The sequence below is a fragment of the Vanacampus margaritifer genome, chromosome 8 (assembly GCF_051991255.1).
Source record: "Vanacampus margaritifer isolate UIUO_Vmar chromosome 8, RoL_Vmar_1.0, whole genome shotgun sequence".
NCBI classification, from domain to species: Eukaryota; Metazoa; Chordata; class Actinopteri; order Syngnathiformes; family Syngnathidae; genus Vanacampus; species Vanacampus margaritifer.
In genome coordinates, this window is record NC_135439.1 from 7,088,918 (window position 1) to 7,104,987 (window position 16,070).

Sequence of the window (16,070 nt, forward strand, 5' to 3'; positions counted from 1 at the left end):
CACCATTTTGTTGGTCTCTGTGAGAATTTCAAAGAAGAGTGATAAAAAAGTATAAGCATAGCCTAGTTTTGCTGATGACAGTCCTCTTTAATCCTGCTTCATACGCTTACAGAAAGTGAAGGCTGTTAAATTTGTTTACAATGTACATCGCTGATTGTACAATATTTTTGTTTTCCCTTCGTCTTGTTCTCAATATATTATATTTAAAATGTGTTTGTAGTATTTTAAAAGTGTGCTTAAAGGTAAAAAAAAACATGCATAAATGTTACGCACAGGGAGTATTAAATCATTTATTTACATTTTTTTCTATTTTACCATTAGTTATTAACCGAAAAACTCACCTACTGATTCTATAATGCTCCCATCTGCCAAAAGTTGTCGTCAAAGCCCTGTCTAAACAAGAAAAATCAGAATTGGTGTCAAGGAAGTATGTCAATGTAGTACATCTCAAAGGTGCAGGTGGCATAGTTGTATTGCATTTTTGTACAGCATTGTTGTTTCTATAATTGTGATTTGATAGAGGTGGATTAATTCAGGTAAATCCCTACTTTTGACCCATATACCAAATAGATGGCCAACCACTGCATTTTACAAATTATTTAGATTTTAAAAATCATTCATAATAATAAAAGCCATTCAGAATGAATCTGGTTCTTCCTCAGCGTGCAATATCGATTGACCTTTCTGAACCGGGATTAAACTCTTTGTAGGGGACTAGTGTTGTTGTTGTTTTAATGCGTAAGGCCTGTGTGTAATTTGTCATCACGTCAAAGCAAAGTGAAAACACTGAGTGCTCAAATAGCTCTCGCACTAATCATAGGATATGATGATGTGGTCTCAAATACTGAAAACATGACTTCACTTGGACGGGCCTTGCGAGGCTCTGGGAGCCTCTGCGAACATTACTCCCGTTTCCACTCAGGACTGCCCAGCTGCGCTTTTTATAGCTGAGATGTCGATATAATATTGTACAAGCTCCATTTGTAAAAACAGTTTTTTCCCCCCCTTCTCCCTCTTGAAGCACTCAGCCAAGTTGTGACCACACAAAGTCCGTCTCGGCCCTTACGTCAGCACGTGACTTCCAGTTTAGCTTTGAATAAACTGCGAGCACAACTGTGCAGGATGTAAATTAATAACTTGATGGTGAGTGTGCAAAAATGGCTTAGAAATACAGAAATAGAGTAGGTTCATGTTATACTTCCCTCTAGTGGCTGGTGAATGTAATTGGCATTGTATTCAATAGCCTAGCAGTCATCCCTATTGTGTATCCCCCCCCCCCCCCCCCCCGCATGGTAAAGCAGTTCCCAGATTTTAATAACATATCTGTGACGTGCTTTCATATGAATACCTCAAGGATCAAGACGGCTACAGTACACTTTACACCCCGTTTCCTGCTTGCCTAGCTGAAATCAGCCCATATTCAGTATTTGTAGAAAATGGGCTAGTCCGGCTTTCGTTATCATGAATCATGGATATCAACTGCCCGGATGGGGGTCTAAACCAGGTAATGTCATTGAATTTTGTGAACTATGAGCCTGTGATCCTTGTCTGACATAAACAAAAAAAAAGGTTATTAAGGAAAAGAAGCTAACACTGTTTGCTAATGCTACTAGCAGTGTTGCATCTATCTGCATGATAGTGTTCCAGACAGTGTAGTCTCTTGAAAGTGGCTCTGTATCCTCACCCAGTCTCGCTGATCCTGTCATGGACGGAGAAACACAACGTGGGTGTGGTTATCTATGCAAATTAGATCACTTATGATTCAATTTCACACTTGATGGGTGGGCAGGCATTCAACATTTGCGTACAAGACATTAAAGGGGAAGTTAACCGTAAACATTTCTTGACAATAATATGTTATATGTGACCTCACTAGTCCAAACATGACATTCTGATTAATATTACATTTGTAGAATATGAGTTATGAAAAAAAAATCCAGCCGTTTTAATCCATCTCAGGGGGCGGCCATTTTGCCACTAGCTGTCAAATGAAGATGACATCAATGTTACCCAGGTCTTAGGTAACGACCAATCACAGCTCACCCGTTTTCTGAAGCTGAGCTGTGATTGGTTGTTACCTAAGACCTGAGCAGCTGTGATGTCATTTTTACGCAACAGCAAGTGGCAAAATGGCCGCCCCCTGAGATGGATAAAAACGGCTGGATTTTGCTGCATAACTCATATTCCATTAACGCAGTATCAACCAGAATACTGTATTTAGACTAGTGGGGCTGCATAGAATTATATTATTGTCAAGAATGTTTTTTTTGTTTTGTTGATTTCCTCATTAAAATGTCAAGCATGGTTCCCTTTAAAATACCCATACAGAGTTGCTACACGCATGCTGCATTCATTGCAAACTGAACATCTTTATTCATACCGTTAAAATATAGCACATTTGTATAAAAAAAAACACAAAGAAGAAGTGTAGAAAAATTGTACAGAAAATATAACACTTAGCTTTTCATCTATTATAGAGTTATTGCTACGTACTCTCATAGGTTTTATGTTTGCTAAAGGTGATATTCTTTTGCCAGCAAAAAAGTCCCAAAGAAAGGATGAAAACAAAACACACATGCACACGTCAACATTCATTAAAAAAACATCTTGTACATTCTAATGAACAGCATTATTGTTAGTGTATTAAGCGGTGCGTTCTCTCAGGCAGAAAGGGTGTCTTTGGTTGCTCGCTCATATTCTGCAATCCGTTCATAAGTGGCCTTCAAAGTCCAGCTGCCGTGTTGCATGACTTAAAGAGTGATAGCATTTTATGTTATTGCAGTGACGCTAATGCAAACAGTCCGCGGTCAGTGCAAAGCCACAGCGTGAGTGATGCATTTCCCCGTTGGCAAAGGCGTACCTCAACGCACCGTGTTTTCGTTACGATTCGAGTGTTCATCCAGACAGTCTCGGCTGACATTTGGCGAGAAAAGCATGGTCCGCCCTGGACTGGTCGCCGGCCAATCGTGAGGCACGAAAAGACAAACAAACCATTCCCACCTAAGGACAATTTAGAGACGTCAATGAACCTAATAGTATACATGATTTTGGAATGTGGGAGGAAGGTGGAGAAAATCCAAGCAAGCACGAGCAAACGGATTCAAATTTATGTACCATTTCTGTTTCCTCACTAAACGGCTTGCCTTCAACCTTGACCTCCTTGGATTATTACATAACGACTGATGGACCTTTCTCCCATCCAATTAAAACATTTTTTGACATGACAATCATTTAAAAATTTTGTCACATGCCTTTTTCCGAACGCTAACTAACTGCAGAGTGAATAATTGCACACGCGCAAAACAGGTGCGGCAATACAGCTGCTCTCGGACCACTAAACCGTAAACGTGAGGAGTGCAAACTCTTTTCAGAAAGGCAATTCCAAGTCATTTTAAAATGGCAACCTGAGGCTATGTGTGTACTGTACAATACACTGTGTGGAAATACTGCTGGGCCATTGATACTGACTACGATTAATAGTTAGTAGCGCATGTTTTATCCCCTCGACCACTAAAAGAACTTCATCATATTGTATTAACACCCACGTGAACATTGACAAACAAAAAAGCATCATCACGAGACAAAAGATTTGTCCGCCGTCTTATTGCCGTATACACAACATATTACAGCGTAAATGTACGTATAAATTATATACATCGTATCCTTCTAGTCACCATTGTTGCCACTGGAATGCCCCGTTTTGGGGGAAATAATAAAAGCAGCTGTTTCCAACACTGAAAAGGAGAAATTAATGGATTTATATGCGACATCTGAGTTTGAATGAGAATTTAATGTTGATTTTTAAAAAACTTTTTTTTAAATAAAAAATCAAAACAAAACAAAAATAATTTCTTATGCTGAATTCAGCAAATTCTAAATCAAATTCCACCTCAAAAATTAAAATTACTCAATTACAGTAAATTCTAATTTCAACTCAGAGAAACTCAAATTCAAACTCACATGGCACAGATATGCTATAAGGCAGCAGAGGTGGCTAATCCAGGTCTAGAAAGTTAAAAAAAAAACTGCCACAGTTTGGCTTTAGCCACTTGTGCTAGCTAGCTAGCTAGTTCCTTAGCAGGTAAATGAGCAACCAGGGAGCTAGCTCGGGAGCTTGCTAGCCACCACCTGGGGCTAAAGCAAAACTGTGGCAGGGTTTTTATTTTCTGGACCTGGATTTACCACCTCTGTAAGGCAGCGATGGAACGAGTAGGCACCTTTGGTTTTAAAGTTCTCACATAGTGGATCGCCAATTCAAATCCATATTATTGTCCGTGTAGTGAAGGTATCCAGTTGGTAAACAATCTTTGCCAGCCTCCTTTTCCATACAAAATGTGGTCATATGACTTAAGGACTTGTCCCTGATTTATAATCCAAGAAAATGAAATTTGAGGAAAAAAAAGGGAATTTCCACAAACTGGACTAGTATGTGCTGGTGAGCCGTGGCTAACATAAAAACAAAGTTCTTTGATTGTTAGCCTGGTGTCATCGTTTACGATAAAGTGTTTAGAAACTTATTCTCCCCTGCCAGCGAGGTGAGCATGGAAGTCATGTCACCCACCGCCATGTTGGACAGGGTGACGGAGGTCTGTGGCGTGGTGAGACGTGATGATGTCTGCGAGGAAGACTCCGGCTGGCCCTGAACGGGATGGTTGAGCGGACTGAAGGACGAGGGTTCGGTATCGTCAATGATGGAGGTGAAGTCTATGCGAGCGTTGTCCAGGTCCAGGTTTTCTAAGGTGTTAGGGATGGGGCCAGACTCGGAATAGGGAGCCATGGGGGTGGATTTTGTACCAGCTGTTGGATCTATGTTAGCTCCCATGCTATGTTGCTGGGGGAGACAATGTCCATTCTGGGTGTCCATGTGTTTGTCCATGTCCATATGGATATGGCCCGAGAAGTAAATGTCATTATTGGAAGGGGAGAACATTTCATTCTGTGGGTGCTGGACTGGAGGCAACTGGACGGCTCTTCGAGGGCTGGAATTGGAGTGCGCCGGGCTGAGCTGTTGCGGACTTCCCATGTAGCCTCCTCCGACTTGTGACAAGCTGTTCTGGCGACTCAGAGGTTTCCGTCCATGAGGAGGTGGCCTTGGAACCACCATATCCTGACCGTAGCAAGAGCCTTGGAGCCCCATCATCTGTTGCTCTTTAGGTGCGGCCGGGGCGGAACCACGGCTGTGCGTTGGAGGGCTCATGACAAGGTTCTGGTTAGGATAAGAAGGGTATGCCTGGTTCGAGTACATGTTCTGGTTTTGGTGCTGAGGACTGTGTTGTATCATTGATCCCTGCTGGCCGGTCAGATCCATGTTATCAGAAAGCGGAGGTGGTTTTATTGGACTCTGCTGATGTTCTTGTTGTTGCTCCCACATGAGCGCTTGCTGAGACTGCACATAGTTTCTCACCATCATCTCCTTTACCTGCATCATGGGGGTTTCAGGCCTCTGGCCTTCTAAAAGAGCGGTACCAGCGCATCCCAAACTCAAGCCCCCACCACTGGGGAAGGAGTTCTGGTTCTGGCCTTGAAAGTCACAGCTCATGCCGTTCGAGGTTCTCATCATAGCTCGACCGCCAGTCTGCGGGGCATAACCTTGAACCTGCTGGAGGAGTAGACGCTGCTGCTGAAGTTTAGCACTTTGACAGGCATCGGCACTCCCCATGCCAGGATGGAACTGCTGCTCAGGCTTGATGGTGAGTTTATGTGCTCCCTCTGGATTGGTGTAAAGGCCTGCCTGATTGTTGAAGTGGACTTGTGTCTGTTGAAGCTGCATATTTGCTTCTGAATACGAGTTTTGAACCTGGTTGTGGCCGTTGCGCCACTGGCCAGTTCTGGCCTCGCCTCCCTGCCCCATGTTTGGGTAATGGTGGCCTGACGGGCTGAGCTGACAGTTGCTCATACTGTACTCGGCCTGTTGAAGAAGTGTATTAGATATTCCCTCTGTGTGAACGGGTCTTGCTTGACCCATAGGATTTCCACTAACCCTTGAAGTGACTTCCCCTCCTTGGTTCTGGTAATGCGCCTTCATGTAACTTTTGTCTGGGCAGCCCAGGGGGTCGTGGCTTGGAGATAATTGATTTGAAAGCGGTACGCCACCTTCGCCGAGTGTCTGCTGCTGGTATCCCATAAAACCCTCCTCACCAGGTGGAACAATCATGGAACGGTCTCTGACATCCAAAGGGGGTAGCTGGGGCTCCATCCCCATGGACTCCATCATGATATTCTCCGTTATGCTCGGGGGCCGAGGGGAATACATGTGGCGAGCAATGCTGGTGCTGCGGTGGTCCTGGTGTTGCAAGGCATTTCTCCGGCTCATCATGGATACATTGTTGAGGCTGTTGAACCGTTTCGGGAGGGCTTGCGGGTCTGCTGCTCCCGCCGATCTTACCGGATCACTAGCCCTCCTGTTGGTGTTGCCTGGAGCCTGGTGAGGGTAGATCACACCCGTGCCGTACTCTGTGTTGGCACTGTGCCGACGTGGACCACTTTGCTGAAAGAAAGGAGGCAGAGGTTGCCCCGGGTAGCTGCCCAAAACAGCTCCTCTTCTGCCGGGAGTGGCTGGCTGATCCATACCAGGTAAGGGAGTTGGCGGTGGGCCACCAGTGGCTGCGGCGTACTTAGCTTTGAGACTGTACTGCTGGGCTGGTGTCAGATTAGAAAGACCTGGCAGTGCGCCACCTCCTGGACAGGGAGCTACTCTGCGACTGGTCTCGGGGGAGAGAGGATCCCCAATGCTCTGATCTTGGCTAAGGAGGTGGCATCCACCTCCAGCTGCTGCGCCCATCTGAGAGACATCGCTGGAACGGCGGCTGGACAAGTAAGGCGACACCATGGAGGAGCGGCGGCTGACGGTGTAGGCGGAGCTCAGGCTGCTCGTGCCGCTTCCTCTTCGATCGTTGGCACTGGTGCCGATGGAAGTCCCACCTCCGAGCTCATGGTTGGATAGCTCCATGACACGTCGATTTGAAAGGAGTGGAGACGGGGCGCACATTCCCATAGAATCTCCTGAACCTGGAAATGGTAAAATCACACAGAACATATTGATATTAGAACTAATTTGGACTCTATCCCTCAGGCAAAACCAGATGCAGGGTCCATATAGACAAACAACCATTCACAGGGTGTAAATTGTGCAGCAGATGTGCTAAATAGTCCACCATGTTGCCTGAGCCGAAAGCCGATCAATAACATGGTACATATAGAAAGGTCATTCCAGCTGATTTAACCAAGAATATTTAGATTTGAATGAAACTTGGTGTACTTGTAGATAGTGACAGCAGAACACTAAATCTCAAATTTGAGGTCAATCGGAGCAGGGGCGTTGGTGCTACGGTCCGCAATTTGGCTGCCTTCTTTTGAACTCTTATATCTCAGGAACTACTGGTTCAATCGTCACAAAACGGGTATCGTTGGAAAGGGAATTCCAAATCTGCAATCATTTAGAAGATTGGTGCATATTTTTTTCACTCTTTGACCTGTTATTTTAGTTAACCCTGAAATTGACCTTGTGGACGACATCACCAACCAACCAAACCAAACCACCAAACAAAGGACAAAATTAGAATCTTCTCACTTTGGCAATGGTAGCAAAAGTTATACATCACATACAAGGAAGCACGGGTAGCTTGTTGGGGAGACAACGGCTCGGGGGCGTCGGTCGGCGGATTTGCTTCAGCTTGTCGATTTTGAGGTTCTCCAGCCTCTTGAGAGCCTGCGCCGACATTCTCATCGTGGCTGCCGTGCTTCCTGGCTCGCCTCCCCCTCCCCCGGCCGTTCCGCCGTCTTCCAGGGCCGTAAGGTCTTCCAGGCTGCCCGCCGCGTTCAGGTTCATCTCTACACCGCTGTCGTTGTTGTTGGTGCTGCCTAGTGGGGAACGCTCGCTACTGCAGGACGATTGGCCGCCAGGGCTTGGCTGGGATTTCTGAAACGGATAGATATGTTTGTGTAACAAGAAATGATTGAGAAGCACTGCTGTAGATTCACGTAGCAATAAGGCAAGCCAGGATACTAAAGAGACAGACAGACGGACACTCACCAGAGCGGTATCGGGAGCCATCAGCTTGCAGTCCTCCCGGCGTTTCTCCTCCTTCTCCAGCAGCAATTCGGCGCCCGGACCTCCGGGAGTTATGGCTGAGCCGGGCGGCCGAGGGCCCGTGTCGCCTCGGTGCTTCTTGGTGATGTGGGCCTCGGGTCCGTGCACTGTCTTCACATGTTTACGTAGCGAGCTTGGGTCCGTGTACCGCTTGGTGCAGCCGGGAATCTTGCAGATGTAGGGTTTCTGGACCACGGCAGTACAGAAAAAATGTCATCAATCCAGAATCCTTTAGAATAGGTTTGGGTAATTTTGTGGTACGCTACCTCATTGGAGTGGGTTCGGTTCTGGTGCTTAGCCCGATCGGAGGCGTTGGAGAAGGCCTTGTTGCAGCCTTCGTGTTCACACACGTAGGGTTTCTCCCCAGTGTGAGAGCGCAAGTGCGTCTTTAGGTTCTCAAGACGGGAATACGCCTTGTTGCAGCCTTCGAACTGAAACAAAATGATGTTGCTTGTGACTTACTCTAACTTCTGCTAATTTAAAGAAGTGCCGCTTCCCTGAGTAAAAATTATTCAATTGTTCTCATGGGTGCTTGCTTTTTTCCACACTGTGTGTTCTGCCTCCTCAAGAAAAAGCTGCCAGCCTCTTTCAACCCCCTAGCTCCGCCCCATAGTCCCAGCAGTTAAGGTGACAATGGCTTTTTTTTTCTTGAGACAAGATTGCCCCTTGGAAGCGGGCTAATTTCAGCAATACAAGAAATAAGGTGTGTAAAGTAAAAGTGTAGTTCTTGAGCTGTCAACTGTTTATAAATTATAAAAGACGTGTAATGTGTCTCTTTAAAGGCCTTTAAAGGGGAAGTCAACCTTAAACATTTCTTGACAATAATATGTTATATGTGACCTCACTAGTCTAAAAATGACATTCTGATTAATGTTACATTATTGGAATATGAGTCTTGATGCAAAATCCAGCCATTTTTATCCATCTCAGGCGGCGGCCATTTTGTCATTTGCTGTCGACTGAAGATGACGTCACAGTTGCGACACGACCAATCACAGCTTACCTGTTTTCTGAAACTGAGCTGTGATTGGCTGTTACTCGAGACCTGAGCAACTGTGATATAAAATGGCCGCCTTCTCATATAGATAAAAATTGCTGGACTTAGCTCGCATTCCACTAACGCAATATTAACCAGAATACCGTATTTAGACTAGTGGGGCTGCATAGAACATATTATTGTCAATAATTTTTTGGGGGGGTTAACTTCCGCTTTAAGGCTCACAGGTGGCAAAATTAAGTAGAACTACCGCATGATAATTTATTGCTTAAGAATTTCAATGACTCACAGTGCACTTGTGCGGTTTCTCCCCCGTGTGCCTGCGCATGTGGACCACCAACATGTACTGAGCCTTGAAGGGCCGCTGCTCACGAGAACACTCCTGCCAGTGGCACACAAACTCCTTCTTCTCACCGTGGATGTGCTCGTTGTTGATGTGCTGCATGGGAGGAAGAAAAAAAAGTTTTTGGTATTTTGGACGTGTTCGACGTTGCGTTCAATTGCAGTGGTTCTTACGTGAACGAGTTGGTCCTGTGTGTCGAACTCCTTGCTGCAGCTCTCCCAGTGGCAGTTGGTTTCGTAGACGACCTCCGGTTCGGGCTTGCCGTCATCCTTGTCTAAGTCGTCTCGGCCGTCCAGGAGACCCAAGAGGGGGTCCTGATGAAATGTACACACCAAACAATAGAAATGTTACAATGATTCTCCTATCCTCCATTTGATATATGGATTTTGATATAACACTTAAAGTTTACGTCCAAGCTGCAATAATGTTTTGTTTTGTTTTTAAATAAATAAATAAATATATAAATATATATATATATATATATATATATTATATATATATATATATTTGAAAACATGCTCTAAAACTCATATTTGAACACTGGCCTATTTATTTTAATTCTTTATTATTTTTTTATTGTTTTAGTTTCCCTTTTGCTAGTAATTTTCTCTTGCTGGTACAGTACTTCGTTTTGTTGTACATTGTGTTTCTATAGATGCTTCTAAAGGCACAAGTATTGATTGAAATCATATAAAAATGTTCAAGTACAGTAATACTAAATATGTTCTTAATTTTTTTTTTAAATAATATAAAAGCATACACAAATCGTGATTCAAAATTATTAAAACATTTTGAAATAATGACACATGACCAATTGGTACACATAATGAAAAAACATTTAAAATATAATTAAAAAAAAAAATTAAAACATAAAATTATTAAATTTATTACAAAAATAAAAATTCAATATATAAATATAGATAAAAACACAAATTATAACACATAATGAGAAGTTGTTAAGTTTAAATAATATACAGCTAAATATATTTTAATATATAGAAATGATTGAATGCATTACATGTTAAAAACTACGTTAATTAAAAATATCAAAACTGATCATAAAAATATCATGAGACATTAAACCATTGAAAATATGACAAATTATTACGACAACAACCCTATATAAATTTGTCTACACAAAAATAATGCGCTCATTTATTTGGCTGACCCCAAAATTCTGTTGTGATTGTAGTTTAAGTAGAAATAAACTTAATCACGTCGGAGGTTGTTTTGTATGCATATTTATGTTCATGTGTTGGTTCATAATTGCAGTAACAACCGTCATCACTTCAAACAAAAAGTGCTTTTGAATAAAAAAGATGAATGTTTGACTACAGTTCTTGGATTATCCTGTGCTGGATTTACGGTAAGGATCTAAACATGTTCTCGTACCTGAGTACCGGTGGAGGAAGGGCTGGCCACATCCCCTTCAGATCTCTCCTCCAGGCTCTTCACATTCATGCCATCCATCACCACTCCCAGGCCGGGCTCCGTCTTTAGCTACAGCATCAAACACATTAAATGCACACATATAAACTATTTCTACACTCTTGTCACTTTTGCAGCATCCCGTTTAGCTGTCAGAGGTAGACGGCAAATAAGGTAGATAACGCATCAAGCTGAGCTAAGATAATCGGGGAATCTTACTTGTCCGTGTTTGGGCGGAGCGTGGAGACGAGGGTTGTGGGCGGGCAGTCGGGAAGCCTGGCACTGGCCCGGTGTGCCCCCACCTACTCCCCCGTACATGAAGCCCTGAGGCCTGGATTGGCAGTTCATATTGCTGGAATAGCCCAGGGACGGACTGCGCGGGAACACAGCATGATGGTAAAAACACATTCATAAAAAAATAGTAGTTGGATTTTGGAAAGGAAGAATGTAAAGCTAAAAATGTATTGTTGGGCACCACCAAGATGAAGGCCACCATGAAATCTATTTACACAACTGGTTAAAGTACAATTAAGAGCATGGAATAGAATTATTGAATTATTGATAAATAAATTAAAATTACAAAAAAAAAAAAGAAGCTAAATAAATAAATATAAAAATAAATATTTTTTATGAAGTTATAATATCTAAAAGTTTTAGATATTATAACTTCATAAAAACACAAATGAAAGTATTGATTATTAAAATTCCCCAAAACTGAAGTTGAAGTGGGCTGCGTGTGGCTTCAAAAAAAAAAAAAAGAAGAGAAGTTTGGACAATGCTGAATCGCAGTTCTGTGGCGCCGCTGAGTGGAGAAGTTGATTAATTACACCCTCATCAACCCTGAACTGCATGCAGAATTTTACCAAACAAGTAGCCTCCATAAAAAAACAAGATATAAGAGTAGTCTTAAGCAAAGGAACGAAGGATGCAAAATATAAAAGTGGGAAAGAAAAGAAGGGTGCATGTAAAACATAGGTAGGAGGGAAGTAAAAAAAAAAAAAAGGTCTTGGTCGAAGGAATGAAGTAAGAAATGAAGGCAGAAAAGCAGATTGAAGCAACAGAAGGAAGGATGTTGAAGATGCATGAATAAAGGCAGGTCTCAAGGAACGGAAAATGAGAAAGAGGTCGAAAAGGAAGGTAGGAGCAACGGAAGGAAGGAAAAGGTAATAAAGGAAGGAAAGAAGGTAGGAAAAAAGGAGGGAAGGCATAATATAGAGAGAAAGAAAGGAAGAGAGCGAGAAAGTAAGTAAGGAAGGAAGGAAGGCGGAAAAAAAGTTTAGAGATGGGCAAGGTGGGAATAAATGAAGTAAGGCAGAAAATATTTCAGCAAAGGAAGGATGGAAGTAAGAATGCAAGAATCACAAACCATTTGTGAATGAAGGAAGGAAGAAAGAAAGGAAAGAAGGAAGGAAGGAAGGAAGTTGGTTTAAGTGAAGGCAGGAAGGCTGCAAGAATAAAATGTCTAAGGGAAAGGAAGATAGGTAAAAACAAAGAGAGGAAGGAAGGCAGACACGGGTTTCAGTAAAGAAAGTATAAAAGTAAAGATACAAGAATAAATAGGTGGGCTGGAAGGAAGGAAGGAAGGAAGGTTACAAGGATGCATAAATATAACAGGTCTAAGGGGAAGGAAGGAAGGAAAGCCAAAAATTAGGTTTGAGTGAAGGACAGATGGAAGTAAGGTTGGGACACGGGAAGGAGGGCAAGAAGGAGGAAGGAGAGAAAGAAGACGAAGGAAGGAAGACAGAAAAGTAGGCTTCAGTGAAGGAATGATGAAGTATGGAAGGAAGTAAAGAAGGCAGAAAGGAAGGACAGAAGGAAGGAAGGAAAGTAGGCTTTAGCAATGAAAGGGAAGGTGTAATTCAAAATATAAGCAGTCCTGAAGGAAAAGAGGTTTGGAAGAAAAAATGCCAGGGGAAAAAAAGTGTAATGTAAATGTAATAACACATCAATATTTCATACGATGTCTGACCTCATGGCGCTGACAGACAGATGGCCGTACGAGCTGGCCCCGTTGGGCGTGCAACGAGCGTTGACGAAGGCCACGAGGGAGTTGGGCGAAGTCCGTATGACCGTCTGCAGGTCCACGCTGGGGTCAGACAGCGGCGAGATGGACAGCGCTCGCTTCTTACTCAGCTTTAGCATGGAGCGCGGCGTGGAGAACCTGGAGCCTGCTTCAAAGTGCCGTCATTAAAAAAAAAAAAAAACTGGCTCATAAATGCCTCGTTTAATAATGTTTGTTTTCTTACCGTCACCTGAGCCGATTTGATCAGAGGCCGACTGGCAGAAGTTGTGATGGGACATCATGCTGTTCTGGTTACAGTAGGGGGCGCTGTTGCCTGTGGAAATAGTAAATGTCCTCTAGTAGCCTTTATAAACATGTAATAACACAGTAATAACTACATTTGTAAATACAGTACTTCATTCTCTAGAGGGAGGAGTTCCCTTGAAGAAAAAGCACAGGTACGAACCCTGGGAATGAGCTAATTGCCTATAACATGGCACCTTTGACGGCACTCGAGTAAGCGCCCCATTAAAATTGAATGAAGGGAGCCGAATCATCGCACTTTCCCGCCAACGTCCCCCCCCATTAACAAAAACTCAAGCGTCTCCATGGCGACCATCACCGAACTCTCACACAAACCTTCCGTGGACGCCATGCTCCTGTGGCCCATCATTCCGAGGGGCTGCGGAGCCTGGGGGGGCCTCATGTATTGATCCAAGCAATGGCCGACGCTCTGCGCAGGTCCGTGGCCCGATCCGTGGGCCATTCCAGGAGTCAGGGGATTGTACATGGCTCTGCACTCCTGGGGAGGCCCGTTGAGGAGCGGGGCTCGCAACGAGGGGACGTCGCTGTACGGTGACTGGTCCGAGGGCAGCAAGCTGTGGGAAGATCCAGAATAGCATGCAATCAGTTCAACGCAGATTATGAAAGTCACAGGTGGTACTCATACTCTGTAGTTTACCCACCTGTTTTTGTCTATCTTAGGGGGGTGGCCATTTTGTCTTGCTGTTGACTGAAAATGACATCAGAGGTGCTCGGGTAACGATCAATCACGGCGTGCCTGTTTTTTGAGTTGGTCATGTGACATTCGTAAGCTGAGCCATTATTGGTTCTTATCTGAGTCCTGAGGAACTGTGATGTCATTTTCAGTTGTCAGCAAGGTTGGCCTATTTTAGTTAACAAAAACTAACAAAATAACTAAAACTACAAAACAAACTAAAACTAACTATAGTTATAGCGAAAATTACCTTTGTTTTAGTCTTTGGTAATTAATTATGACAAAAGCCTTTGGGGTTGATTTTAAGTGTGATTCATTTATTTCAAAATTAACCGGAATAAGGATGTTTGAAAGCGTGTCACACAGAAGTGACGTCATCTAGCAACAGCCAATAAAAAAGAACTTTCAAGATTATGTTACTCCTAGGCAACAATTTTGCGTGCTTGATTTTTGGCTCGGCTCGTCTTGCCTGCTTTTTCATTTAACTGAGCCGAAATGCAACACTCGGTAAGAAATACGTGGCTTTTTTCATTTTACCATGGTGTTTATTAAATATTGTACACAAGTAATACATTTAAAAAAAAACGAAAACTAATACTGAAACTAAAACTAAACTAAAACTAAGCATTTTTTTAAATAACTAAAACTAATAAAAAACTAACCAAACTGCCCTGAAAACTGTAATAACCATGGTTGTCAGTAAGTCACAAAATGGCTGCCACTTTAGAGTCTAAATTGTCCACACAAGTAATACATTGCACACACTTTTTTTTTAAAACGAAAACTAATACTGAAACTAAAACTAAACTAAAACTAAGCCTTTTTTTAAATAACTAAAACTAAAAACGAACACAACTGCCCTGAAAACGAATTAAAACTAACTAAATTTAAAAAACAAAACTCAAAATGAAATAAAAACGAATTAAAATGAAAATTCCCAAACTATAATAACTATGGTTGTCAGCAAGTCACAAAATGGCCACCACTTTAGAATCTGAATTGTCCACACAAGTAATACATAAAAAAAGAAAAAAAAACTAATACTGAAACTAAAACTAAACTACAACAAAGTTTAAAAAAATAAAATAACTAAAACTGATAAAAATGAACACAACTGCCCTGAAAACTAATTAAAACTAACTAAATTTAAAAAACAAAATTAATATATATATATATATAATATTTATTGTCCACACAATACATAAAAAAAACAAAAAAACAAAAACTAATACTGAAACTAAAACTAAGTTGTTGTTGTTGTTTTAATAACTAAAACTAATAAAAACGAACACAACTGCCCTGCAAACTAATTAAAACTAACTAAATATATTTATAAAAAAAACTCAAAACAAAATAAAAACTAACTAAAATGAAAATTCCCAAACTATAATAACCATGCTTGTCAGCAAATCGCAAAATGGCCGCCACTATCGAGTCTAAATCGTCCATAGCTGTATATACGAGCGTGAATACTTGTCTATTCATAACCCGCGATTGCTACTGACCACTCCGAGGTGAATTCCACGTCTCTCGCCAGAAGTCACCTGGGATATGCTCCAACTCACCTGTGACACTAACGAGGACAAGCGCAAGTACTGTATACGTCCAATGTGTATAAAAAAAACGTGGACTTTCCTTAGCTCAGCATGAGCTGGGCTGTGATGTTTCTTCCTCCCCACTAGAGGGCAGACTGTCCTTGTTTTGCTCCTCACTGATGGAAAAGAAGCCCTCTGGGTATTTCCCATCCCAACTTGGAGAACTTTCCAGTCTCCGTTTTGAGTTTCAACATCATTCCAGAAAAAAAACGTGTCTGTCTTTGTCCCTCCAAAAAAGAGGCTGCCTTTATCCGTCTGTCCGTCCATCCATCCGCCTACCTTGTCCTAATTCCCCCTTTCAGCTCTGTGAGTCTTTCAGCACATGTATTCGCCACTGGAGCTTAATCTGCGCCCTCTAATCCACAACTGCACCCCCCCCCCCCCCCCACACACACACACACACTTTCCCCTTTTCTCATCTGCCATTCAATCTGTTCAATTTCTCGGTTTCTCCCCGTGGCCCCTCCGATCCCTCTCCTCGCCTATCTCCTTCTATCTCCTCCACCTTCCTCTAGGGCCCGGCCCGTTGGCTCAATACGGTAACCTGAGCGGGGGCCGCGGGGCAGTCATGCAAAGCGCAGCGGGGGCCGGTCAGCCTGTAATTAGCAGCTGTCAGAGA

At 42.8% G+C, this 16,070-nt stretch overlaps 1 protein-coding gene across 1 annotated transcript in view; it reads right to left on the minus strand.

Moving 5' to 3' along the window:
- Window positions 1-2,349: 2,349 nt before the first annotated feature.
- Window positions 2,350-16,070, minus strand: part of gli1 (GLI family zinc finger 1) — a 51,930-nt gene continuing 38,209 nt past the window's right edge. Inside the window, exons 3-13 of the mRNA XM_077574376.1 lie at window positions 13,499-13,737; window positions 13,104-13,193; window positions 12,827-13,025; window positions 11,077-11,230; window positions 10,822-10,929; window positions 9,603-9,743; window positions 9,376-9,525; window positions 8,356-8,520; window positions 8,033-8,275; window positions 7,606-7,918; window positions 2,350-7,008 (exon numbers count right to left, since the gene is read on the minus strand). Coding sequence (XP_077430502.1) covers window positions 4,493-7,008; window positions 7,606-7,918; window positions 8,033-8,275; window positions 8,356-8,520; window positions 9,376-9,525; window positions 9,603-9,743; window positions 10,822-10,929; window positions 11,077-11,230; window positions 12,827-13,025; window positions 13,104-13,193; window positions 13,499-13,737 — 4,318 coding nt within the window. The 3' untranslated portion in view covers window positions 2,350-4,492. The remainder of the gene's footprint in view (window positions 7,009-7,605; window positions 7,919-8,032; window positions 8,276-8,355; window positions 8,521-9,375; window positions 9,526-9,602; window positions 9,744-10,821; window positions 10,930-11,076; window positions 11,231-12,826; window positions 13,026-13,103; window positions 13,194-13,498; window positions 13,738-16,070) is intronic.